The 26,470-nt window shown below is 40.1% G+C and overlaps 2 protein-coding genes across 2 annotated transcripts in view; one reads left to right on the top strand and one right to left on the bottom strand.

Moving 5' to 3' along the window:
• The window catches only part of TRAPPC3L (trafficking protein particle complex subunit 3L), a 42,750-nt gene extending 19,206 nt beyond the window's left edge, over positions 1-23,544 (top strand). Inside the window, exons 4-5 of the mRNA XM_025925512.2 lie at positions 15,974-16,159; positions 21,125-23,544. Of these exons, the coding sequence (XP_025781297.1) occupies positions 15,974-16,159; positions 21,125-21,244 (306 nt within the window). The 3' untranslated portion in view covers positions 21,245-23,544. The remainder of the gene's footprint in view (positions 1-15,973; positions 16,160-21,124) is intronic.
• CALHM5 (calcium homeostasis modulator family member 5) lies at positions 6,878-13,713 on the bottom strand. The gene is made up of 2 exons (XM_025925511.2): positions 13,066-13,713; positions 6,878-9,643 (listed from the first exon to the last, which is right to left on the bottom strand). Exons 1-2 carry the CDS (start codon positions 13,603-13,605, stop codon positions 9,254-9,256), a joined length of 930 nt encoding a protein of 309 aa, XP_025781296.1. The 5' UTR covers positions 13,606-13,713; the 3' UTR covers positions 6,878-9,253.
• Positions 23,545-26,470: the final 2,926 nt, after the last annotated feature.

The raw sequence follows: 26,470 nt of genomic DNA, 5'->3' as shown, positions 1-26,470 counted from the left end.
CTCTTTCCATACTTTGGCTATTGTTGATAGCGCTGCTATAAACATTGGGGTGCATGTGCCCCTTCCAATCAGCACTCCTTTATCCTTTGAACAAATGCCTCGTAGTACAATTGCTGGTTCATAGTATTTTTATTTTTAATTTTTTGAGGAACTTCCATACTGTTTTCCAAAGTGGCTGCACCAGTCTGCATTCCCACCAGCAGTGCAAAAGTGTTCCTCTTTCTCTGCATCTTTGCCAACATCAGTCATTGCCTGAGTTGTTAATTTTAGCCACGCTGAGAGGTGTGAGGTGGTATCTCATTGTGGTTTTGATTTGTATTTCCCTGATGAGGAGTGACGTTGAGCATCATTTCATGTGTCTGTTGGCCATCTGGATGTCTTCTTTGGAAAAGTGTCTATTCATGTCTTCTGCTCATTTCTTCACTGGATTATTTGTTTTTTGGGTGTTGGCTTTGATCAGTTCTTTATAGATTTTGGATACTAGCCCTTTATCTGATATTTCATTTGCAAATATCTTCTCCCATTCCATCGCATTCTAGATATAGAATCTGTTAATCTTTGCTATTAATTACTATTTTTCAAAGGCTAACTCACAAGTTAGTGTTAAGGGCCTATGGAATTGCTTTACTTTTTCCACTTTTTCCAACATATGATATGAAAATAAGTGGGAGCCCTTGATAAACAGGGATTGAATTCCATGGAAGTCACAGCACAACACCACACAACATTCCAGAGAAGGCTGGCCTCACAGCTAGCTGAATGTCAGGCCGTTTTCCTACTGAGTAACATTTGTGAGCAGAAAAGGAGTAGAAAAAAATTAAATGGAAAGAAAAACTCTTTATAGTCATAAAATTCTCCGTATTTAAAAAGCAGTTAATATTAACAGCAAAAGGAACTCATCAAGTATTTTGAGAAATCTTCCCATTTGGGCCAGAAATCTAGCAGATGGATTATTAAAACTAATAAACTTGCTTAAAGAAATATAACCATTTAGGCTTAATTCTCTTCTCTGAGTAGGCAAGAACTGCCTTACATAAACACCCACACACTCGATCTATTCCCCTTTGTACCCCTGGGAGGGGTGAAAGAAGAAAAGTGTAGGAAGTTTTCTTTTGTGGAAAAGCATGTGTGCATAACCACAAGGTCTGTGGATTCTGCAGACTGATCAGGCCTAACCCAGCAGACCACATACTCGCAGCAGCATTCCAATACGAAAGTAGGGCACCTGCAGGGAAATTACCCATAAGTTTTTATTATGACTACATTTGTGTTGTATTCTTTTTCCTTTAGTCACAGGGAAGTGTCTCTGAAGGCTCAATTGTCAGTAAATTCTGCAAGTTATCCCCCCTTACCTGTGAATGTCCATAGCCCAGTTCTGTTTATGATCAGGTCTTATAGGAAATCTGGCTGTCTCTAGGCGTCTTACCTCCTTGGCACTATTACCAAAGATGCTCCAGGGGAAAGGTATCAATGTTCCAGATATCTCAGCACATGAAAATCTAGGCTGTCTTAACTTTCCATTGGAGAGTCTTTGTTTTCTTTTTCTTAACTCATTTGGATAAGATTCACGAGAGCCTCACTTATGAAACAAACCAAAGCGTGTGCATTGAAAATAGCATTAGTGTCGGGAGCATTTCGTTACTGTAACTATCGACAATGAAATTTCTTACCAGGAGATGAAAACTGCTGAGGAAATACTCTGGGACCCCAAACCTCAAAGGCTAAAGCAAGGTCCATCTGAGCCTAAGAATTCAGAGACACTAGGGAAGACATTCACACTCTGGGGCCTCCCTGCTTAGTGCATTCTTGTCAGAAGAAAGATTTTGTCCAAACTTGCCCGGACCTCTCAGTGATGCTCCAGGGTAATGACTCTCAATCCTTATTGCCCTACAGAATCGCCTACAGCTTTTCCAAAACAAAACAAAACAACAACAAAACAAAACAAAACAGATGCCCAGGCCCCACTTTTGACCTATTGAGTGGGGTCTCTGGAAATAAGACCCAGGCATCAAAACTTTGAAAATGCTCCCCAAGTGATCTTCACGTGCATCCACTGATTTAAAGCAAGAGTTTGCAAACTGTGTTCCTTGGTTGGTGCTCCAGGGTGATTGCTATAATGGCAGGGAGGCATGTGAGGCCTGCTATTCCTCCAGACCCTCAGTCCAAATTCTTCCAGAGTTGCCTCTCATTTTATCTCTTTTACATATTTCAAATTAAAGAAAATGTCATTGGAACAAAAGTAGGTAGTCTTGATTGAAACAAAGCCCACCCAACCAGGGGCTGGGATGACTAACTTACCTCTTGGGAAGGAGGTAGGTAGGGAAGCTGCATCTTCTAGGACATTCACTCCAAAGAAGATGGAAATTTATCAAACACTGGTTTGTGACTCTATATATTTTTTTAACTATTTATTTCCTATACAGGGTCAGTGAGACTCACTCATAGTTAGCCAGGTGTTTAATGAAGCGAGATTTTTAAAAACGCCAGTTTCCACCCTTCATGTTTCCTCCCATGACGCAAATACCAAAAAAAAACTCCAGGGAGAAATAAACTTGTTCTGTTGATAACATCAGCAATCATTATTAATACAGACGCACATCTGTTCATGCTAAAATCTAGGAACAAAATGTTGTTACAATGCAACTAGAAACCGTTTTATGGGTTATGTACTGTGCCCAAAGATGTATATATTTTGAGGTATTATTCTTAAGTGGAATTACTCATATCATCTGAATTCATACGTATCTTACCTTATCCTATTCTTGGAAATGATTGGAAGAATGGGATTAGATGAAATAACTAATTCATTTTCCCCATTTTCATTTCAGTTTTCATTATAATTTAAAACTTTTAAAGATTTTTCTCCAGCATTAGTGCAGCTATATGGTCAGGAAATCTGTAAAAATATGACTAGTTCATATGGACAGACAGAAAGATGGCTCTAAAGATATAAAAATTAGAGCTTATAGACTATTCTAAATTTTGTATGAACTTTATATTGCTAAAGATTCCTTCTTTATCAATTATCTTTTAAAAAAATTTTTTAATGTTTATTTATTTTTGAGAGAACGAGTGGGGGAGGGGCAGAGAAAAGGGAGACACAAAATCTGAGGCAGGCTCCAGGCTCTGAGCTGTCAGCACAGAGCCCAACACGAGGCTCAAACTCATGAACTGTGAGATCACGACCTAAGCCGAGGCCGAATGCTTAACCGACTGGGCCACCCAGGCGCCCCAATTATCATTTTTATCTAAGGAAATATTAGGAAGGTGACCTTATTGATATAGTGAACCAGAAGCATAGTTTGAGCACAGCTATCCCAAATGATCTGGGAACTCAGAGTAGAAAAGGATGGGAGAGAGGCTGGGAACCTTGGAGTTGGACATCAATTGCCAGGAGTACAGCAAGAAGTCCATTGATGGAAGTCATGTGCTACTGGCTATGAGATTTAGGAAAGAAGAATTGAAAGAAACTCAGAGATGTACTAATTCAACACTGTAATTACCATGAGGAAACATGCTTTTAAAGATTAAATAAAAACTTGATATTACACCAACGTGAGACAACACTTATGTGGTGGAAGTTAAGAGCTCAGACAAATCCAGGTCCAAATTTAGGCTCTATTCTCTTACCCGTGGCTTAACCTTGACCTTTTTGAACTTTAGTGTTATTCATAAAAATAGAAACAATAATACCTCCTCCCCAGTATGGTTGGGAAGTTTTCAATTTAGTCATATGTAAAGTACCAGCACATAATAGGTTGTCAAGAAACATTAATTCTGCCTTTCCTCCTTAGCGGAAGTGCAAACTTTAGAATATGATCTCTCTTCCAGGTGCACAAATGTTCTTTCTGCATAATTCAGTTTTAACCAACTGAACACTGAAAATATTTTGTGAAGCTGCCTAAAAGCAGATTTCCTTCCAAACTCAAATATGACATTGTGTATTTGCAATAAGTATTTTGCAACCCCAAAAGGGATTTAACTAACTCAATGCTCTTGATCAAAACCCTATTCAAATGGGCATAAGTACACTTGCCTTGCCTGCAACTAATGAAGACTTCTTTCTGGGGCTTCCCTCCATGCTCGGGCTCCAGCCTCAGTAGCTCAGCTTACCCTTTTGTCTCTCTTAAAGTCTCACTATGTCCTGGGACACACGGTGAAGCTGGTGCTATAAACGATGAGAACTGGAGCCCAATCCTTCCTTTTGTCAGCGCCTTGGAGCAGTGTAGGCTCCCTTGGGAACTTTGGGAAATTATGGGATTGGGTTGAATATATGATACCAATCGAGACAGCAACCACACAGAGAAATCATCCTTGCAGCCGCCACATAAGAGGTGCGTATACACATCCACCGCTCCTCTCTCTTCACCTCATAGGTCACAGGCTACGAATGTCAAAATGTCAAGTATAGGCTCTATTCTACTTGCATGGGCAGACTGAGGGAAAAGAGAAGGTAGAAATAGATGAAACAAGAATCACAACCACAAGATTAACTTAGGTTTTTTAAATTATTATTAAATAAATGAAAATCCAATAGGAGCATAGCAGTGGCTTCGTTCTGAATTCAAAACCACGAGGTTTCTTGAAAATCATATAGTGCAATAAGGAGAATGAAGGGAAATTCACAAACTCCATTTTCTTGAAACCGAAGAAAATGTTTCTTCATAATGAAGAGTATACCTTGGAGCAGGGAAAACTGATCCAAAAGACCCATCTGAAGGCAGATTTAGTATCTTTAAAGACTTTAAAGATGTGAAAATATAGGCCAAAGTATCGTGTTAGAGATAAATCGGGATGGCATTGGATTTCTCCTCAGCAACATTCAGTGACAAAAGAAAATGGACTAACATTTAAAATTTACCCAAGTAGAGAACGTGTGAACCAGCTAAGCTGCTCTTCAAGTAAAGAGCAGGCCGACATTTGAATATGTAAGAATTCAGGGAATAGTATTCCCAAGAACCTTTTCTGAGAATGATACCAGAGGGTAAAATTCAGGCAAGCAGGAGTTGATTGACAACACTTCAGCAGAAGAACTGAGGTGAGCATATAATTCATTTCATTGCATAACTATTATGGAAATTTTCAAGCATACACAAAGGTAAAGAGAATGTACCTGCTGTCCAGCTTCAATAAGTATCAATATTTTGCCAATCTTGTTTCATCCTTCAGCTACTTCCCCTTTTTGTGACAAAATATTTTAAAGAAAATTCTAAACATTACGCTAATTCATACAGAAACATTTCAATATGAGTCTCTATCTGGTAAGGACTTTTTAAAAAAATATAAAGTACCATGCTACAATTATACATAACAAGGTATATATTTTATATACAGGTCTTTGATTTATAATATTATTATAAATAATTCCCTGAACTCTGGGCTGATGGCTCGGAGCCTGGAGCCTGTTTCCGATTCTGTGTCTCCCTCTCTCTCTGCCCCTCCCCCGTTCATGCTCTGTCTCTCTCTGTCCCCAAAATAAATAAAACGTTGAAAAAAAAAAATTTTTTTAAAATTAAAAAAAAAAAAAATTCCCTGAAATCATATAATATCCACTTAATACCATTCATATTTCCCTAAATAGCACAAAGATACCCTGTTATAGTTGGCTGTATGAAGCAGGTTATACATAAGGCCCACGTGTTGCTTCTGGTTGTTATGTCTCTCGTGTCTCATTTTTTCTCCTTTTTTCATGCCGTTGGTTTGTGAAAAACTGGGTCATGTGTCAAATAGAATGTCCTATATCATAGATTTACTTGGTCGCTTCTTCGTGATGCTAATTAACTTGCAGATTTTTTGCCTGTATTCCCTATAAAGTGACAATTTGGTCTAATACCTGATTAGATTCAGACTTAATTTCCTAGGAAATGATACCTGACAGGTGACGCTGTGTACTTACTCTTGCACTGCATGGCATAAGGGGGCACAGAATATCGGGCTATCCCATTTTTAGGGACGCTAAGGGAGATAAGTGGCCTCATGTGACACAGTCCCCATCCCACTATGCTTTCACCTAGTACTTTAGAATTCGTTATTTATTGTGTAGATCCATTCCATCACTAGGGGTTGCAAAATGGTTATTTTCTAATTCTGAAAAGCTCTACAAAGAATAAAATAATAAAAGAGAAGTAGAATGATACAAAATTGATGTGCATAAAGAAATAATTTTTTCATGGACTGGAATAACAATGACTGAGAAGACATGGGAAAAAGAAGCCATTAACTATAGCCTACAAATGCGGGAAACTTACAAAATGTGTGAGGAAATCTTTAAAATATTTCTAAAGGACAAACGGTAGCCTTTAATAAATGGAAAATAAATGGAAAGGCACCCCATGTTCCCAGACAGGTTGATAACAACACAACAAAGGTGTCTAATTCACTAGCGTCGGGGTGGAGCCCAAGATTTTCTTTTAGCCTGCTTTCCCCAGCATGGCCTGCTTTGTGCTTTAAAGCAGTTCACAAGAAATGATCCCTGGACCAACAATATGAACTCGGTTACACATGCAAATTCTCTTGCCTCGCTCCAGACCTACCAAATCAGACACTCTGGTCTCAGCAGTCTCTGTTAACAAGGCCTCTGGATGATTTTTGCGTGAGCTGAAAGTTTGAGGACCACTATCTCTAGTGCTTCTAAAATCTAAGTTGCATAGGAATCACCTAAGATTCTGTTAAACGGAAGACTGGATTCAGCAGGTCTGGGATGGGGTCTGATTCTGCATTGCTAACAGACTCCCTAGTGATGCTGATGCTGATGGTCTGAAGACAACGGTTTGAGGAGCAAGACTAGAAAAACAATCTGTTTCTAGTTTACTCAAGGCCAACCTACCCTGTGCCCTCTGCTCCCATTTTGTTCTAGGTATTAATGACAAATCATATGTTACTCCTCTCAGTAACATGTTTATTTTAAACAGAATTTAACCCACAGAAGTATGTTCCTCTCAAAACACATTTAACCAGAAATAATTACAAATTAATCTCAGGCTTTAGTGAAGCAATTTTGGGGAGAAATGTATTCAGCATCTATCAAAGCGTGCCATAGAGGACATACTGCTAAATGGAATCTAGAGGAGAAAACTACTAAGGAAAAGCTAATGTATAAAGAGAATCTTTGTGTAAACCTATGTATAATCCAGTTTGTATAAATCCAGTTTGCCTCTACTTTCTCTCCCTTAATAAATTCTTATTTTCATGTATTAGGTTTGGTGTAGGCCCTCGTATTGCTTCATAGTGCCCCAAAATTTGGTGGCTGAAAACAACAAACATTTATTTAAGCTCATGATTTTCTGGGTCAGAGATTTAGAGAGTGCCCTACAATGTCTGCAGCCTCAGAAGTGGTGGCTCAAAGTCTGAATGGCTGTAATGGCTTCTCCCTCTCCACTTGGCTGGCTTGGCCAAGCTCAGCATTACCAGAGACAAGGCATAAGATGCAACATTTCCACAATCTGGCTTCACTTCTATAGTCTATTGGTTCACTAAGGCCAGATTCAAGGGGAGAAGGATAAGATTCCACCTCCCAGTTAGAGCCATTGAGCCACATTTCGCTTACCATGGTTAGTTTTTATTAGAGTGAAACCCAGAAGGACCAAAGATGCAGTGAAGTTGGTTTGGTTAGAATCAACGTAAATGAAAAAAAAAAAAAAAAATGCTAGCTTCTTTGAAAGCTCACAGGCTCAGGAGAGCCTGCAGTTAGCATCTCTTCCCCACTCCACCTTCAGCGACCTCACCTTGGAAACTTGAATCTGCGTCATAGAAATTGGCAAACATTTCACATCAGGGTGTTTTTTAGGAGCCATTTGTTAAATACTAATCACATACCATGTTTAAAATCCAAGTAATATATCAAATATATTACAAATATATTGCAACGTTACATCCTCCACCTTCCCCTCTCCCACCTAAACACACACACACCTGACCCTGCTCCTCTAACTTCCCAAGGATATGTTCCAGGTCTTAACACCTATAGGGTCCTGTCTTCAATTTGGGGTAACGTTCCATGGTAATAAAGGGTTCATTCCCAGGATTGTCCAGCTAGGGAGCCAGGATTTTTAGTGATACAGAGTGCGAGCCACACTGTAAAATGTAGTGCCTCTTTACACATCAATTCCACTCAGAGATTTAGGGAAACCTTAAAAAAAAAAAAAAAAAAAATATATATATATATATATGTATATATGTGTGTGTGTTATATATATTATATACACACATATATATGTGTATATATATTTAAACTAATGTGGGTACATAACATAGTAGAATGCAAAATTTGCATTATTTCTAATAAACATAAAACTACAAAACAGTTTTACACCAGCACTGCTTTGACAGTTTCCCCAGACCTCCAGTCAGGGCCGACTTACCCATTCAGCACAGTAGGCACTATGCCCAGAAACCACCATACTTGTAGGGGTTCCAAAAGTGTTTTTAATTTCTTTTAAAATTAGAAGAAAATGAACTTTGGGGTTGAAAAAGTATTTTAGTATATAATATTAATTTATTTGTATTTATATTAATACAGTCATAAATGTGTATGTGCATGCATATGTGTGTGTGTGCACATGCGCATTTAAAGTAAAAAGGGGTCTACGGAGGCAAAGTGCCTAGGGCCCCCAAAAGTCATAATACAGCCCTGCCTATAGGGACATGCTTTCAGAGCACAGTGGAAACATGTGAAAAGCTCTAAATTTTAAGCACCATATCCTTTCAATGTGTTATTCTTGAAAACTGCTGTCTTCAGATTCCAAGGAAATGAATTCCAAATGGTAGATTTTCATAACGTCCTTGAAAGGCAGTAGAATAGATTTGCAGGACGAGGATTTCCGCTGACTGCACCACTGACCCCACTGTCTATAGCAGTCAGTTAAGAGGATCTTGGTTACTCACAAGTCACCACTTCTGCTCCCAGATGCCATGACCAATATTTATATAGAGCAGCAGACCTTCTTGCATGAGTCTCGTCAAGCCATAAAATCATAGAACTTGAAGCCACTGAGCCCCAACCCCCAACCAATGGAAGAGCACCTTTCTCACCATCCTTGACCGTCACTTGGCATCAGTTTGAGCACATCCTGACACAGCCCTGACACATCCCGACACAGCCTTCCCTCAGGAGCTGCAACACTGCTTCTCTTTGGGTTGTTGTCTTCAAGGAAACACTAACGGCGAGAAAACACAGAGATACACAGGTTGCTGTCGATGCAGCCGAAGATGTCAGAATGAGCCCTGAACACCATGAGTCCGTGTGGTAGATGAACTACACGCTGTGGGCAGTACCCACAAGTACCAGTGTGGTCTCATCGTCCTCAGGGCTATGTTCCAGACCATCCTCCACCACCTTATGCAGAGTGCTGTAGTGTTGCCGACTTTGGTGGAAAGAATGCAGCTCTGAGGCAGCCTCCCAGGCTGCAAAGGTGGGCATGGGGAAGGCATCCGGCCTCTTGTTTTCAAAAAAGCACTTCAGGTTTCGCTCACTCAGCTTGTTGGCATACTCCAGGAATGTATTCTCCAACTGCTCCTTCTCTTTTTGTGCATACGTCTTCCAAAAACTCAGCTGCAGGTGGCTGACTTTAGATCGGCAGCGAGCATAGCAAGTGGTGAGCAGAGAGAAGAAAGACGCTGAACAAATCAGGCACCATCCTAGAATCTTAGAAAGAAAGAAAGAAACAGTGAGGACATGTAGAAGCAAAGCCACTTCCCAGGGAGCCGGGATGGTGTTACTGGTAAGTGTTTGCTGAGTTAACACCACAGGCATTGCTATACCTCAGTTGAAATACTTCATGTTAATTTTGTAACAGTCAAAATAAAGTTCGAGTTTACCTAATCTCTATCATCCATCCTACCCAACGTGCCGGTATACAAAGAAATAGCCAGAAGACAAGCAAATGGAAAATTGCAAAAAATGTAAATTATCCAAGAATCAGTTAAACCAACCCCTCAAATAGCTATTAAAGGAAAGAATTCTGTGCATGGGGAAGTGTGGTCATTTGCACAAATGAACAATTCCTCAGCCAGGAGTTTTCAGGCATTGGTAAATACACATTCATGGCTAGTGACTTATTTTTCCATGTTACGTTGTTTGCAGAGAACAACAGACCCTCTCTGAGAGAAGTAGCATTACTCATAACCCATGATCAAGTGAGACAGGCATAATACAATAAGGAAACTGAAGCCAGAAGAATTGAAAAGCTGCATTAAAAAAAAAAAAGAAAAGAAAAAGAACCTCAGCGTCATTCTAAACCTTCAGGATTACTGGTTCAGCATTTTGGTAATTAGAAAAAAAAAATTCCTACGTAAAAACTGGTTCAGGTGGCATTTTTTTTCCTGAATTTTAAAAGCAGAACTCTAAATAGCTCGACGTACCTTCTAAACTTTTTTGTTGCTCTAATTGCATTGGTCACAATTGGAATTAATCTCATATTTGGACAACTAACAGAGCCCTTTCACAGTTTCTCTTGACGTTTTCAATGACCCTTAGTATTTCTCAGCAAATGGGCCTGTTTGAAAATAGAAGCAATAATCTGCAAATGAACCCATTCAGACCATAACAGAACTACAAATAAGTTGCAATGCTTTAAACCAGTGGTTCCCACACTCTGGCTCAGACTGTGGAGGCATTGTGAGGGTCTCAGACTCCACGTGAATGCCAACTCTGGAGTGGAACTAACTGGATTTAAATCTCAACCTTCCCTTTCCTACAGGTGTTCTCATTTCCTATGGGTGCCTCATTTCCTCAGTTGTAAAATGGGGGTTACCCACCTCAGAGGGGAATTTGGGGAATTGAAATGAGACAGTGTAGACATACATACGCATTCAGTATGTGTTAGCTATTATCACATGCTGCAATTTTTCAGATGTTATATATTCACATAAAAGCATTACTGAACTCGTGGTATCTTTCTTTCGTGATTTATGAATGAGACACAGCTTCCACCACGTGAAAGTCTTCATATTTACCTTGAATCACTTGTGGTTGGCTACCTCTTCTCTTCCTCTTCTACCTTCCTCTTTCCACGCAGCCGGACATCCTGCAGGCCAGCAGACCGTCTCACCTCAGCATCTGAGCCAGCTCTGCCTGAGCTATACTATTCAATCAACTACAGACTCCTCCTTCCACATTGCATCATTTTGGTGTTACCTTGCTCCGAGTGCTGAGCACTGAGCCCTCTTGTTCTTCCCCAATTCATAGTATCCAGAATCTAAATAGACATGGTGGATGCTCTCACACCAGCCCTCAATATGTTCCATTCTTCATGAGTCTCCTCTCTCAAACCCTGGCAGTTTTCTCATTAATTTAGAACACTTACTGTGAGTCAACAGCTTTATGCCCATTTGTGTCCTTCATCTCTACACCTTTCAGCAGCCCTCCAAGGTAGGTGTTATTACTCCCAACTATGAGCAAACTGGGGCTCAGAGGGGTGAAACCATTAGTTCTGGGTCACAGAGCTGGTAAGTGGTGGAGTCAGGATTCAAACCCAAGGCTGGCCAACTCTAAGACCAAGCTCTTGCCACTTGTCCACTCTAACTGCCTTAAGAATATAAGTTAGAAATCCAGCTGGATCTCTTCTTTGCACACCACCCCCCCCATAGATAGGGAACTTTTTCCACCCCCACCCACATATGCAACTATTGGTCTGGATTCCCTGTTGCTCCTGCCTGGCTGAACCACTGTGGTCAGCAGCTGTCATTGATATAGCTCCTCTTGTCTACATCCCGTGTGCATCCTCCCCTAGAAATCAGCTCCGGGTCTTTCTCATTCTGCTGAAAAGTAAACACGTAGTGTGCCCAGGATAAGCTATGACAGGATATTCATAATTCCTTATGCCTGTGTTTAGAGAAGAAAAGCTCACACAGTGATAAGTGTTTGGATCTGGCATGAACTGAATAGAGCCTGGTGCCTGAGGACATAAATCATAAATCGCTCATTGTATCATTACATTTGTAATTAGTACCTTCCTTCAACAAAAGAAGGAAGACATTTGGGATCCTGGAATGTTTTTGTCTAAGATGAGCTTTATGCATTAAACAAAAGATTTTGTTGTGGGGCATTTTTGAAGCTTATCTATGAAAAAAGTACCGTGTGACTATACAGCCAACCAGCTTTGGAAAGTATGATTGTAAAACCAGACTGCCTTGATGTGTTGTTGAAAAGGCATGTCCTTGTTGAAAAAGTAAAAATATACCATTTTGAGCGCCTTTATTCTGAAACAAATAGCATTCCTGACAAATTGTGGATCTGTTTATGTACTCTTATTTGTTGTTTTGGTTTGGGGAACATAATCCTACTACTCCCAAGTAGGAATTCAGTCTTTTCCTGAGGCCAGGGCAAGGCTCCACATCTGGATTTGTGCTCATGTACCTGGACGGATGACAAGCACTTCCCTGTGTCAATTAGGTAAAGCTACAATTTCCTTCTATTAAATAAAGCCTGTAGAGCGCAAAGAGCAGAAGACCTAACCTCCCTAGAGAATACCGTCACTTTTCACTGAAGGCTATTTAAAGACTGCCACCTCCCATTTTGGACAGGAAATCTTTCTCAATCTTGACAATATTTATACGCAGAGATAACAGTTGCCAGAAATCACTTGAGGGAATCTCTACACTAATTATATTACGGGCAGCTTTGAAAAATAAGAGTTCATTTGGTTCAGCTATATTTTAATAGATGAATGCTATGTGTGTTTTTCTGAGAAACCAGTTTGAAAATAATTGATAGAAGGCAGTAATTTCTAATTACAGCTCTGTCATTAACGCTCAATTATGAGTTAGCGTCATGCATTATTTACAAAGTCAACCCGGAGAGATTGTTTTAAAGCACTTAAGTATTTACATACGCATAACCCAGAGGATATTTTCTTTTTGGAAGTGGAAAAGACGATGCAATCAGCAATTTTAGGGAGCCACCAACCTCTAAAAAGCTTTCCCTGAGATTGTCTTAATGCTGCATGATGTTCCAATTTCCATTTGGTTTCAAAATGTTCTAACAAGATTCAGACTCAGCTCTGCCGGAAGTGAGTACAGACAGAATACTTTGCGCAGGGAGAAAAAGGCAAGTTTGTCCTTTCTTACCTGAGACTGGGCTTGCAGGGACAGTTTCAGTTCTTCGTTGTCCGTGGGGGCCATGCTGGTTTTGCCACAAGACACTTTGTAAAGTTCATCCCAGCATTCCTGGGGCTTGCCCTTGCAAATCAGTCCCAAGAGTCTTGAACTTTTGGTCCCGCTCATGGCACATTCATAAAAAGTCCCATTTAGCAGAGCCACAGAAAGCCACATCATTGGAGCCACCAATGAACTCAGAGTGATCTGACCGAGGACATAGAAAAAGTGGCAGCTGTGACCTTTGGGGAAGATTTTCCTGGGATTCACACAGCAGCCTGTGAAGAGCCTCATCGCCTTGCTGTTCAGAAAGAATCCCAGGATCAGTAACACCCAAGCAGGAGCAAACAGGAAAACCAGCCCATAGACCACATTCTCAGTGCTGCAGGGACACTTAAAAGCCACCAGTGAAAAGAGACGCTCGCTCCCCACGGTCAGCAGAGCCATGAAGCTGTAGCCAATAACAGTTTTCTGGTTGAGGAAGAATTTTAAAATCCCCTGAAAAGCATCCATGTTGAAGATACACAAAGGGAAAATGCTTTGCCCTTATTTATTGGCAGAGCAGCTGCGGCAGTGGCCGAGGGTGGAGCTCCTTCTTCATTAGAAACAACAGTCCTCCTTCTCAGACTGAATTCAGCCAGATAAGGAAACAATGTCATTGCCTAGGAATGAGTATTTCCCAACCATGCTCAGATAACGCCTCCTACTGGTGAATTTTGTGCCACGGAACCGGGGCCCAAACACTGAGAATCTGAGTACATTCAGAGTGCACAGCTTCCATTTTATGTTATTTTCATATGGCTTGGATTGAGAATCAGAATTTTTTTCAGATTCTCAATCCTATAAATAATAGTCTAGGAATTTTCCAGCCGGAGGAATCAACATTAGCAGAAATGGGTCTCAGCCAATTCACTGAGAGCCAAATCTAGTCTCCAGGCCAGGAGTCTCATGATGATTTTTCCCTTGTTACTTAAGACTGCTACTTTTGCTACTTTGCCTTAAGATCTGAAAGATTCATTTTTTTGTGTCCTCTTAAACTGACTAGTGTCAGAGATTTGAGCCAAATTTTAGGATTTGGGCTACCTAAAATTTCTATGGAAAAATTTAGGGAGCATTTGAGTTTTCAATGAAAGACAAAATGAGAAGGTCCTCATCATTTCTTTCCTAGTAACCTCTTGATTACTATCTCTGCCTTTGACCTCCTGCCCAACCCTACCCTCAACCCAAATCCATCCTCCAAGCTCACACAAAGGAGATCCTTCAAATGGAAATTCAATTCTGTCCTAACCTACTCACACCTTCGGGGCTTTATGCTACCCACAACTGATAAATACCAGTCTGCCCTGAACTTGATCATGGTATTTCCTGCCCATGACATGTTTCCTCCACCTAGAACACCTCCCACTCCCACCCTGTCCACCTGGCAAATTCTCACTCAATATTCATGAACAGAATAGCAGTTTCCTTCTCTGTGAGTATTTGCAGGATTGCTTCCTAATACAGAACACTGTACTTGCAGGACTTACACCATTGCAGTTTTTTTAATACCTTTTTACTATGAGCGCTTATAAAACAGGAACTATATTTATGAACTTTTGTATTCTGGGCCTAAACATGGTCTCAAACACAGAATGGATGCTCATTTAATAATTTGTTTTTCAAATAGTTATTGAACTTGCATTGTGTGCTAGAAATGCAGTGTTCAGTGAGTACCTATTGAATGAATGATGAACCTTTCAGGACTTCTAACTATAAATAATTTAAGAAAATTGTTTCCATTTCTGTCCTATACTGCTCTTAATTTTAAAAATTAAATTAATTGGGGCACCTGGGTGGCTCAATTGGTTAAGCGTCTGACTCTTGATCTCAGCTCGGGTCATGATCTCACCGTTTGTGGGATCGAGCCCCATGGTGGGGCTGTATGATAACAGTACAGAGCCTGCTTGGGATTCTCTCTCTCCCTCTCTCTCTACCCCTCTCCTGCTAATGCTCTCTGTCTCAAAATATATAAATAAACCTTTTTAAAAAATTAAATAATTAAGACACTTGAAAGACAAGCTCACAAGTTTCCAATAATAAACTTCAAATTCCAGTGCATTTGGTGAAAAGAAAGTTCCTTGGCCCAGAAGTCAAGGGACTGAGCAATAGCATGGGCTTGGCCATGTCATTTGACTTCTCTGAATCGCAACCTGCTCATTTATGAAACTAGAGGTATAAAAGAAATAGTCTCCAAGATTTTCTCCATCTCAACATGGTAAAAATCTGTAAGCCCTTCAATACAGCAGACTTTTTTCAGAAGTTACTTTATGACTCATTTATGTAAATCATACCACCACTATCCCTTGCTCCTTCTCAGAGACTAGTCATCCTTTGTGATATGACTTCCTCCACTTTCCAAAGCACACCCTTGAGTCTGATTGTCCAGCAGCACCCTCTACTCTATCACCTTCCCATTGTGGTGGATATGTCTTGCGTCCCTTCTCATTCAGGATCTTACCCTTTACTAGGCTCACATGACACCTATCATGCTGGGATGTTGATGACTGATATTTTAATTTCTTACCCTCCTGAAGGATATTTATTTTTGAAAAAGATTTTTTGAGAAATAATGCTTAACTCTGCTTCATAAAGCATATTGCTTCCACAGAAAACTAGTCCCTTAGGATATCCCATAAAAATAAAACTCTTTAAGACTTGTACAGGTCATAGGGTGGGTACATGCCAAAGCTGAGTGTGAGCCCACACTGGCTGACTACAAACTCCACATGCTTAACCATTGTGCTGCACTGCCTGGAACAGAATATCTGGGTGCTTTGCTAATAATAGATACTTGTTCCAGACCAAGTTTTTTAGCAGATTTCCCCCCCCCCCTTTTTATTAGGTTGCCTTTAAGATGTACCTGGGAATTACACCAAGTGTGACCTGTAACAATCCAAGCAGAACTGAATTTTCCCTGATCTTAGACAAGAATCCTCTGGTGGAGTTTGTGGAAGAGCTCCCTGCCGGGCGATCGTCTCTGTGCTACTGCAATTTACTCTGTGGGATTATCAGAGGTGCCCTGGAAATGGTAAAGCTATCTATTTCATTGTGTTGGGTATATTCCTTATCTCGTGCTGTGTAACAGATTACCCCCACATACAATGGTTTAAAACAACTAATATTTATTATCTCACACAGTTTCTAAGAATCAGAAATCCCGGAAGAGTTTTGCTAGGTGGTTGTGGCTAACAGCCTTTCAGAGCGTAATACACACACGATCCGGCTGTTGGTCCCTTCAGGGCTGCAGTCCCTGAACACTTGACTGAGGCTAGAAGATCCACCTCCATGCTCACTCACGTGGTCTCACTGGCTGGCTGGCAGCTGGCTAGAGGCTTCATGAAAGTCCTTGCCACATAGGCTCCCTGGTAGATACAGTCACAACAGGTGCTGCTGGCCCTGGTACCGTGTGGGAGGGCCCTACCTGAGGGTGTGTGAATAACAGGAGGCAAAGATCACTGCAGTCGATTTTGGAGGCTGGCTTCCACACCTGAATTATTCATTGACTGAACAAAGACGGTGAGGTGATTCGCATCTGTGAAAAGGCACTGCGCTCTTGGTTTGGGGAGTAGATTCCCGTGATTCATTGCTTACATACAAAAACCAAGAGCACACTGTATGTTAGCCAGTTTGACAACAAATTATAAAAAAAAAAAGATATTTTAAAAATAAAAATTAATGAAGAGAGAAAAGAAATAAGAGACTTAAAAAGGCCTGAAAAATAGTTTGAAATGTAGGAATTGCATTATCAAAAAAAAAGTAGCACTGACAGCAATTTTCTAGTGAATTTAATTTGTGTGGAAAAGTAAGTAAATAATTGTGCTTCCAAACAAATCTAAGTCCAGATAATTATTCAAAAAAAAAAAAAAAGGCATTGAGCGTACAAGGTGAATAAGACATAGTTGCTGCCCTTCAAGAGTTTCTGTCTAGTACAGGGGCACCTGGGTGGCTCAGTTGGTTGAGTGTCCGACTTCGGCTCAGGTCATGATCTTGCGGTTCATGAGTTCCAGTCCCACGTTGGGTTCTGTGCTGACAGCTCAGAGCCTGGAGCCTACTTCAGATTCTGTGTCTCCCTCTCTCACTCTGCCCTTCCCCTGCTCATGCTGTGTCTCTCTCTCTCTCTCTCAAGAATAAATGAACATTAAAAAATAATAATAATAATAAAAGAGTTTCTGTCCAGTAGAGAAGTCAGATAGATGTGTAAAAAAGTGTGGATAAATGGCTAGGGGAGGACCTGGGTTGGGGTGGTTGGTAGGGCAGAGATAACTTCCTAGAGAAACTAGGATAAATAGAAGGTGAAGGCCATGGGGTAAGGGAAGCAGGGGAAAATAATGTTCCAGGTAAAAGGAATAGCATGTCCAAAGACACAAAAAGAATGTTTCATTCAAGGAATGAGAAACTTGAATTAATTCCATAGAGGTGACATGTAGATTGAGATATTGTCTCGAGTAAGGTTTCAATTCTTTACAGAGGCTTGATTTTTATTTTTTATTTTATTTTATTTTATTTTTTATATTAAATATAATTTATTGTCAAATTGGTTTCCATACAACACCCAGTGCTCATCCCAACAGGTGCCCTCCTCAATAGAGGCCTGATTTTTAATTTTTTTTTTCAACCTTTTTTATTTATTTTTGGGACAGAGAGAGACAGAGCATGAACGGGGGAGGGGCAGAGAGAGAGGGAGACACAGAATCGGAAACAGGCTCCAGGCTCCGAGCCATCAGCCCAGAGCCCGACGCGGGGCTCGAACTCACGGACCGCGAGATCGTGACCTGGCTGAAGTCGGACGCCTAACCGACTGCGCCACCCAGGCGCCCCAAGGCCTGATTTTTAAAAAGTGGTGGGGCACATTCATATGACAACCTTGGGAACAATCTAAAGATTGTTATATTGAAAGCAGCAGAGACCCATTATAGGTTTACAAAGAAGGGAATGGTATTTTGAAATTTGTGTTTTAGGAATTTTATCCCTTTGTCAACAAAGTGAAAGTATACAGGAGGAGGTACAATGCTGGAGGGAAGAAGAGGGCAGTTAGGAAGCTGATGATGGTAACCTCCAGAAAAACCAGAATAAAGCCCTGACAATAGGAGTGGAGAGGAGATCGATGTGAACATTAATAAGGCAGATTACTAACTAATTAAACTTAAAACTAGGCTATTAGTTGACTGAAAGAGATAAGATTGGGAAAAAGATTCAGGAATTATTTAAGGTTCTGAGTAACCTGTAAGATGGTTGTACTGTTAACCAAGAGAGCAAAACAAGGAGGGGTACACTGGGGGTTGGGAAAGATAAAGTGAGGAGTTCAGCTTGGAAGATTCTAGAACTGAGGTGTCTAACATACAAACACGTGATGATATTCAATAAGCAGTTGTTTTACATGTCCGGAAGCCACAGATGTGGGCTGGAGAGTCATTGGAACTGTCAAAGGATGCCTAGGTAGTGTGTAGAGTAAGAAGGAAAAGAAGTCACAGGTGGAACCATAGGAAGCAATAAAACATAATGAGTAAGTTGAAGAGAGAATACAAAGACTGCAAAGGATACCAAGAAGGAATAAACAGAAGTGGGAAAATACAGGGAAAGAATGGAGTCAGAAACAAAGGAAGAGAGTATTTCAAGAGGTTCCTCGAAAAATTAAAAATAGAACTACACTACAACCCCCAAAATTGCACTACTAGGAATTTATCCAAAGGATACAAAAATGCTGATTTGAAGGGGCATGCACACCCTAATGTTTATAGCAGAACAATCAACAATAGCCAAAGTATGGAAAGAGCCCAAATGTCCATCAACTGATGAATGGATAAAGAAGATGTGGTGTGTATATATATATATATATATATATATATATATATATATATAATGGAATACTACTCAGTGATGAGAAAGCATGAAATCTTGCCATTTGCAACAATGTGGATGGAACTAGAGTGTATTATGCTAAGTGGATAAGTCAGTCAGAGAAAGAGAAATATCATATGATTTCACTTGTATGTGGAATTTGAGAAACTCAACAGTTAACACAGGGGAAGGGAAGGAAAAATAAGATAAAAACAGAGAGAGAGAGCAATACAGAGAACAAACTGAGGTTTGCTGGGGGGTGTGAGGGGTTAAATGGTGACAGGCATTAATGAGGGCACTTTTCAGGATGAGCACTGGGTGTCATGTGTAAGAGATGAATCACTGGCTTCTATTCCTGAAGCCAAGACTACACTGTATGTTAACTAACGTGGATATAAATTTAAAAAAAGAAGAAGAAGAGGGAGTGATTCCCAAGATCAAGGACAGCAGAGATGCTAAGTAAAACAAGACCTGAGGGGCACCTGGGTGGCGCAGTCGGTTAGGCGTCCGACTTCAGCCAGGTCACGATCTCGCGGTCCGTGAGTTCGAGCCCCGCGTCGGGCTCTGGGCTGATGGCTCGGAGCCTGGAGCCTGTTTCCGATTCTGTGTCTCCCTCTCTCTCTGCCCCTCCCCCGTTCATGCTCTGTCTCTCTCTGTCCCAAAAAAAATAAATAAAAACGTTGAAAAAAAAAATTAAAAAAAAAAAAAAAAAAAAAAACAAGACCTGAAAAATATTCACAACATGTAGGAAGGAAAAGGTCAGGAAGGACCTTAGTGGGATGAGAACCTGAAGGAAGAAGACAATCTGTCAAAAACTCTTGATCAAGGGCGACTTAGAAAGAGGTAACAGTCCACAAAGTCTAGTTTTTCCAGAAGCTGAGCTTTTAAAAGTGGTGGGACCAGAGAGTAGCCAAAGATTAGACATGATAATGAGGCATGCATATAATTTTCAATTATCTGTGATAATTAGAGGAAGGATATAATAACAGGTAATCCAAAAGAGTAAAACAATAGCCATAATGTATTATTCACACAGACCTTCCATGCTCTGTCCTACCAATTTTTTAGGCTTGCCCTATAATCAAGAAATTAAGAAAGAGGAAGGGAGATGTTCTGGGAGCTTACAGACAAAGGGAGGAACCATAAAACAAAGGCAAAAATAAGATAAATAATTCTCCAGTTTTCATGGACAACATTTGATTCTATATGCTATTTGACAAATAGCTATCAGGCCTTATGTGGCCTCAGGTATCCAAATAGCTTCAACGTAGCCTCCTTGCTCATTTTAATTGACCTTCTGACAAATTTTGACAAAGACAAAAAAGATCTTATTGGGGGAAAATGAGGGTGAACATAGCTTCTATATTTCAATTGCCTACTAGACCCAGGCTTTTTCACTTATTATTTGTTTTACCAAGTACTTTTGCTTTTATCTTATTTATCACAAGGACTTAAAATAGCTGAACAGATACTCTGTCAAGGGTAGTCGGTCAGCAATATGATGCTCTTATGTGAATACATTTTAATGAATAGACAAGTAAGCCCTGTGGGATCACTTCAATGTATGGAAAGTGGGAAATTCTTTATGGTAGAAAAGAAGGGCTGGATATCAAATATTCATGTCTGTAATTTCAATCTTTAATTTTATATTTATAATTTATTTAGTTGATACTTTTTCAAAGCTCTCAAAGTCGTGATTGCTACATGTTGTTAGCACAAGTGATGCTATTTGGTCGATGACAGAATGATTGATAGCAAGTTAGTTGGAAAGAAATCATTTAAGAATCCATTTATCCTTGGAAGTTCTGCTTGACAAGGCACATTGGGTCAAGGCTATAGATGAGCTCTGCACTGTGAGCAAAAGTGGGCCCACGTCCCTTGACTTGCCCTGGAATCCCCCAGGTTGGGCGTGGCCTGGACCACCCTTCTCTCTGCAGGCTCACACCACAGAGCTGACCCACAGCCAGATCATCTCTGGAGGACACACAGTAAAGGGCCCTTCATCCATGGAGCAAACTCTTTTTTTATCATTCCGTAAGGAAAGTGAGCCCCTTATTGGTTATAGAAAGCTGAAAAAAAAATAGAGAGAGTTTTTTTAATTTTTTAAACCTAAATGATGCGTGCCTGTTTTGTTTTGTTTTTTTCTCTTTCCTAGGTTCATTTGGCTGCTGATGTTACATTCTTGCAAGACACACTGAAAGGCGACCGTGTGACAGAAATAGGAATAACATTTCTGAAAAAGCTGGATGAGAAAAAATACAGACGGAAAAAATGAAGAATTGCATGCAAAACGCCACAGGGTGGCCATTTGAGGAGTTAATATTATCTAAACATATGTAGCCATAGAAATTTTGAATTGTTTAATAATAGCATGGGATTTAAAAGGCTTCTATATCCATGAGAAATTTGAAGTGCAGGGCACTAGGAGTTAAAGCTGTTTTCTTTCTTTGTTTATAAATCACACATTTTTAATCCTACGTCCATAAGATTACATCTACAAATAACTTCATAAGATGGGATACATGAATTTCACATATCATATAGTTCATCCTAACAGAGTCTATTGATTTCATTTACTTATGGCAATGAAAAAAAATCACAACCAGCTACTCAGTTAGTATATCTACCCATTCTCATTGGAAAAATAGATGAAATGATACAATATAGAGTTCACTATATAGAGATAATTTCTAGATACTGTATAGAAACAGTGCCATTTATAATACCTTTCCATCTTTTTGAGAAACTATGGATACGATTTCTCTCATATATTGGCTTGTTAATCACTTTAGCCTCCCAAAGTTGCTCTCTCTTGATTTATAAATACCAAGGCAAGCTGTTTATTTGGACGTTAATTTTAAAATATTTTTAAATAGCATTTAATTTTAATTAACTTAATTTTTAGATAGTATTAACCACATTTCTTCCTTTTCTCTTGAAATATTGCCAATGGTCAAGCCAGAAAATCTCTAAAATGAGAGGTCAATAATGTTTTTTTGAAAGTACTTTCTTACCCCAAAGCTTATTAAGTTAGAAATTTTGCTGTCATTTTTATCCCCTAAACACCTTACAAAGCATACTTTGTGCCCAGAACATATTTAAAATTCAAAATGTACTGGACACAATAATTGTTACCAGACCATCAGCATACAGGTAGCCTATATGGCAGTCTGGGATCTAGTGGGATCTTCAGAGAACTGAAATTACAAGTAAGCTATAATTAGTATGGGCCCATCAGTTAAAACTGGTGTAAGTGATATGAGAGTGGTAGACTTCAGTTGGACTTGGGAGCCTGAAGACCCTATCCCTCCAGCCTGAAGACACTAGTCTCTTTCTAGTGGATTCAGGTGATCCTAATTAATGGCTGATCTTGGGAAAGGCACATAGTCTCTCAGGCACACTCTCTCTCATCTATAAAATGGCACGGTTGGACATGATACATATCTTAAATTATATAAATGAGTTTGAATGGCATCAAGAACCACTGTAGGGCCCCTGAGTGGCTCAGTCAGTTAAGCATCTGACTCTAGATTTCGGCTCAGGTCTCACGGTGTGTGAGTTTGAGCTGACAGCACGGGGCCTGCTTGGGATTCTGTCTCCCTCTTTCTCTGCCACTGTCCCCCTCGCTCTCTCTCTCTCAAAATAAATTAAAAAAATAACAATAAGCTTAAAGAAAGAAAGATTTTTAAAAGAACCACTGAAATTCCACATTTTTGGACGTTAGAAGACGATGAGGAATTTCTTTGTTCCCTGCCTACCCAGCTGTCTCTTCAAAAGGACATTGAAGTGGGTATTAGGATCAAATAGAGTCCCTGGGGCAGCTGTAGCAACCATGGAAGGAACTTCAAACCAGTTCCACGGACGACCAGGAATAGAATCTGGAAGAATATTACCTGACATCAGAAGGGATATCACAGTGCCACGTATTTTAAACTGATGCCTCCAGAAGAATGTTTGCAATCCATCCCAAAACTTCTTTTGGGGATGTTTCCATCTTCTGTTCAGTTTCCTCTTTCTCCTTTATAGTACACTCACCTCTCCAGGAACCCAAAGTCCCTATGTCTAAGGGCCTCTCTCTTCAATCAGCACTCAAGTACACTTCCATGCTCTGCAGTATTCTCTTGTCTACACTTTCCTCTCCTTTCTCTCCCAATCCAGCCATCCAAACTCCCTGGGGCCGCTGTCTTCATTACCCACCCACCTGAAGACAGCTGATTCTGATACTCCGATGCTGAGTGTTAGAACGGGTGATGGTTTCAGGATGAGTTTTGTTCTCCGTTCTTTGTTTTCCCTTACCTTAGAGAGGGAGACCAGCCTTTTGGATTGACTTTATGGAATAAACAGTGACCTATATCACCAAGAGAAAAGACTGTTCAGTAGTCCCCTCCACCTTATTCCCAGGGGATATGTTCCAAGACCCCAATGGATGCCTGAAGCCACTGATAGTACTGAGCCCTATATATATGCATATCTGTGATAAAGTTTAATATATAAATTAGGCACAGTAAGATATTTATAACAATAACGATAAAACAATGATAACAATGTACTATAATAAAAGTTGTGTAAATGTGGGCTTTCTCTTTCTCAAAATATCTTAGTGTGCTGTACTCACCCTTCCTCCTGTGATGCCGTGAGATGATAAAATGCCTATGTGATGAGATGCAGGCATTGGGACCTGGTGTTAGGCTACTATGGGTCTCTGACCAGAGCTCAAAAGAAGTATCATCTGCTTCCGGACTGAGGTTGACTGATGAAAGCAAAACCACAGGTGGGGAGAGACCACTGTATTCAGTAAGAACTCCATCCTGAAGAATGGGAGAATCGAAAAAATGCCATTCATGAGAATTAGAGCCACATAGATACATTTTCGAATAGCCACATTCAAAAAGTGAAAAGGAGCAGGGAACACTAATTTTAATAATATACTTTTTTTAGACTAATTATCCAAAATATTATTTCAACAGTCAATATAAAAAGTATTGATGGGGCGCCTGGGTGGCTCAGTCGGTTAAGCGTCCGACTTCAGCTCAGGTCATGATCTCGCGGTCCGTGGGTTCGAGCCCCGCGTCGGGCTCTGGGCTGACCGCTCAGAGCCTGGAGCCTGTTTCAGATCCTGTGTCTCCCTCTCTCTCTGACCCTCCCCCATTCATGCTCTCTCTCTGTCTCAAAAATAAATAAAACGTTAAAAAAATTTAAAAAAAAATTACTGAGACTACTTACATCCTTTTAAAAAGTGTCTTTGAACTCTATATTTTACACTTTTAGCACATCTCAATTCAATGGTAAATTTTCAAAGCTTACAGTGAAATGTAGTCCTACCAAAACAGTAAAATTGTGTTTAATAGCTTCAATTTTTTTTTTAATAAAAATGAACTAAAATTAAATTAAATTTAAAAATTCATTTCCTCAGTCACACTAGTCACATTTTAAGTGTTCAGTAGCCATATGTGGCTAGTGGCTACTCTAATATACAGCACAAGTCTACAATTCCCAGTCACAGACCTGTAGGGTCTCCTTGACCTTCGACCCAAAGTATTAATGGGGAGGATCCAAGTTCGTAGAGAGGGAGAAAAGAGACAGAAAGAAAAAGGTCTTTCTCAGAGACCATCAGAGATCAATGAAATGCTTAGTGGTGATCCATAAAAACAGAGAGGCTTCTAGGTAAAGATTTCATACTAAGGAAAAGGTGCACACCATCCTCTGAGTTCCAAGTGTATTTTCACCCCCTTTGTGTGAAGTTGAGTCTTTCTTTTTCTGTCTTTCTTTCTTCCGAAAGAGAGAGAGCGCAAGTGAGAGAGCATCAGAGAGAGAAGCCGAGGAGGTTCAGAGACAGAGAGAGACAGAAAGAAAGAGGGAGAGAGACAGAAAAGCAGGGCTCACCCAAAGTGGGGCACGAGCTCACCTGATGTGGGACCCAAACTCACAAACCATGAGATCGTGACCTGAGCCAAAGTCGGATGCTTAACGCCTGAGCCACCCAGGTGCCCCTGAAATTGAGTCTTTCTAATAAAGGCCTTGTGGAAGTTGCACGGTGTAACTAAAGAGGTATAGAATATTTTTATTTCATAAAGGCCTTCACTCTGTACCCCAGACCCTGATCAGTGCAGAGGGAAGCCAAAAAGGAAGAAAGCTTGGGGGCAGAAAGATAGTTTATTGCTATTCAAATGACATCACCAGATTGCTGCCTGAGCTGTTTGTTTACTGGGGAGACCTGCTGTGGTTGCCTATTCACTTATTTAAAGTTGCCAAGAATCAGAAATACTTCCCTCAGCAGCCTGCACAGTTGTTTATTGTTTTCTCAAATCTCTTAGGTTCATCCGTTAGTTATTATAAGCCTGGATCTCTTCAGCAGTTGGAATGGACTATTATGAATAAGCGGAAAGTTCCCTCTTCTTCGTTTATGAAGGATCAAAGTAGAAATATGGGAAAACAGATGCATGAAGTGAGAGAATGTCATTAAAACTTTTGTAACCAAAGAGGCCACTTTAATCAAGATCTGCTAAATGTTAAGTAACAAGTAAATGCTGGAAGAGATCGTATTATTCATTGTTAAGGGTCTGTCAGTTGGGACTGTAGACTGAGTGGTGATCATATTCCACTGTCTCATCCACCAGCTAGGGAGGCTAATTAATTTCTCCTCAGTAACACTGAAGTCCATGATGAAGGCAGTAGCCTCCCAGCCCTAGAAACCTGGTATGACAAACATTTCCTTCTTTAAAAAGAGAGGCAAACTTTGTTTATTCTGCTTGGTTGCATATTAAAAAAAAAAAAAAAAATCTGTCCAGTTGCTATATTTCTTCATTCTGGTAAACCTTCCAGAACTTTAGCTAGACATGACCAGTGGTTAATCAACAGTGGCTATGGCAAAACAGTCAACAGACAGAAGGAAAGGGGTTGCAGCAGTATAACGTGCCAGTCTATAATCGAGGAGACACCCAGTACTGATTCTATCAGCTATAGTCACCCTAAAATTGAGAATAAGTCCTGGCCATAGCAATCACTAGCAAAACTTTATTTTTTAAGTGCTTCATTAAGAGAGGAGGAGGTAAACAAAACACATCAAAAGTTGGAAATCCTTCACTAAAAACAGGTAAGAAATAAATGTCCGAGGATAATTCCTTGTTCCCCCTCAAACTGAAACTCTTTCCCAATTAAATCTTTCTTTGCTTTTCTTCCTTCAGTTTCTTTTGTCTTCCATTTTTTTTCTTCTAGAAGCTCTGTTGCCACGACATATGCTTCTTTCTTTTTCCTAAAGAATCTTCCAGCAACTCCTTTACTTAATCCTTTGTTCCCCTTCTATTTCCTTTACATTCATTATGCTTCATGTAATGGGTATTTGTTAGCTGCATATATCTCCACTAATAGAATGACACTTTCCTGTTGAGGTGTCCACCATTTTATTAGGCCACCCATCCTTCAGGAAAAGTCATCTCTATCCCCTGCTCCACTGCTATCACCCGCGCACAGTGGCTCTTTCCCAGTTTAAAATCACTGCCTT

This window comes from Puma concolor, chromosome B2 (genome assembly GCF_028749965.1).
Source record: "Puma concolor isolate L17-30 chromosome B2, mPumCon1.1.hap2, whole genome shotgun sequence".
In the NCBI taxonomy this organism is placed as follows: Eukaryota; Metazoa; Chordata; class Mammalia; order Carnivora; family Felidae; genus Puma; species Puma concolor.
The sequence above is the reverse complement of the archived record's forward strand: the minus strand, read 5'-3'. Positions and strand labels throughout refer to the sequence as shown.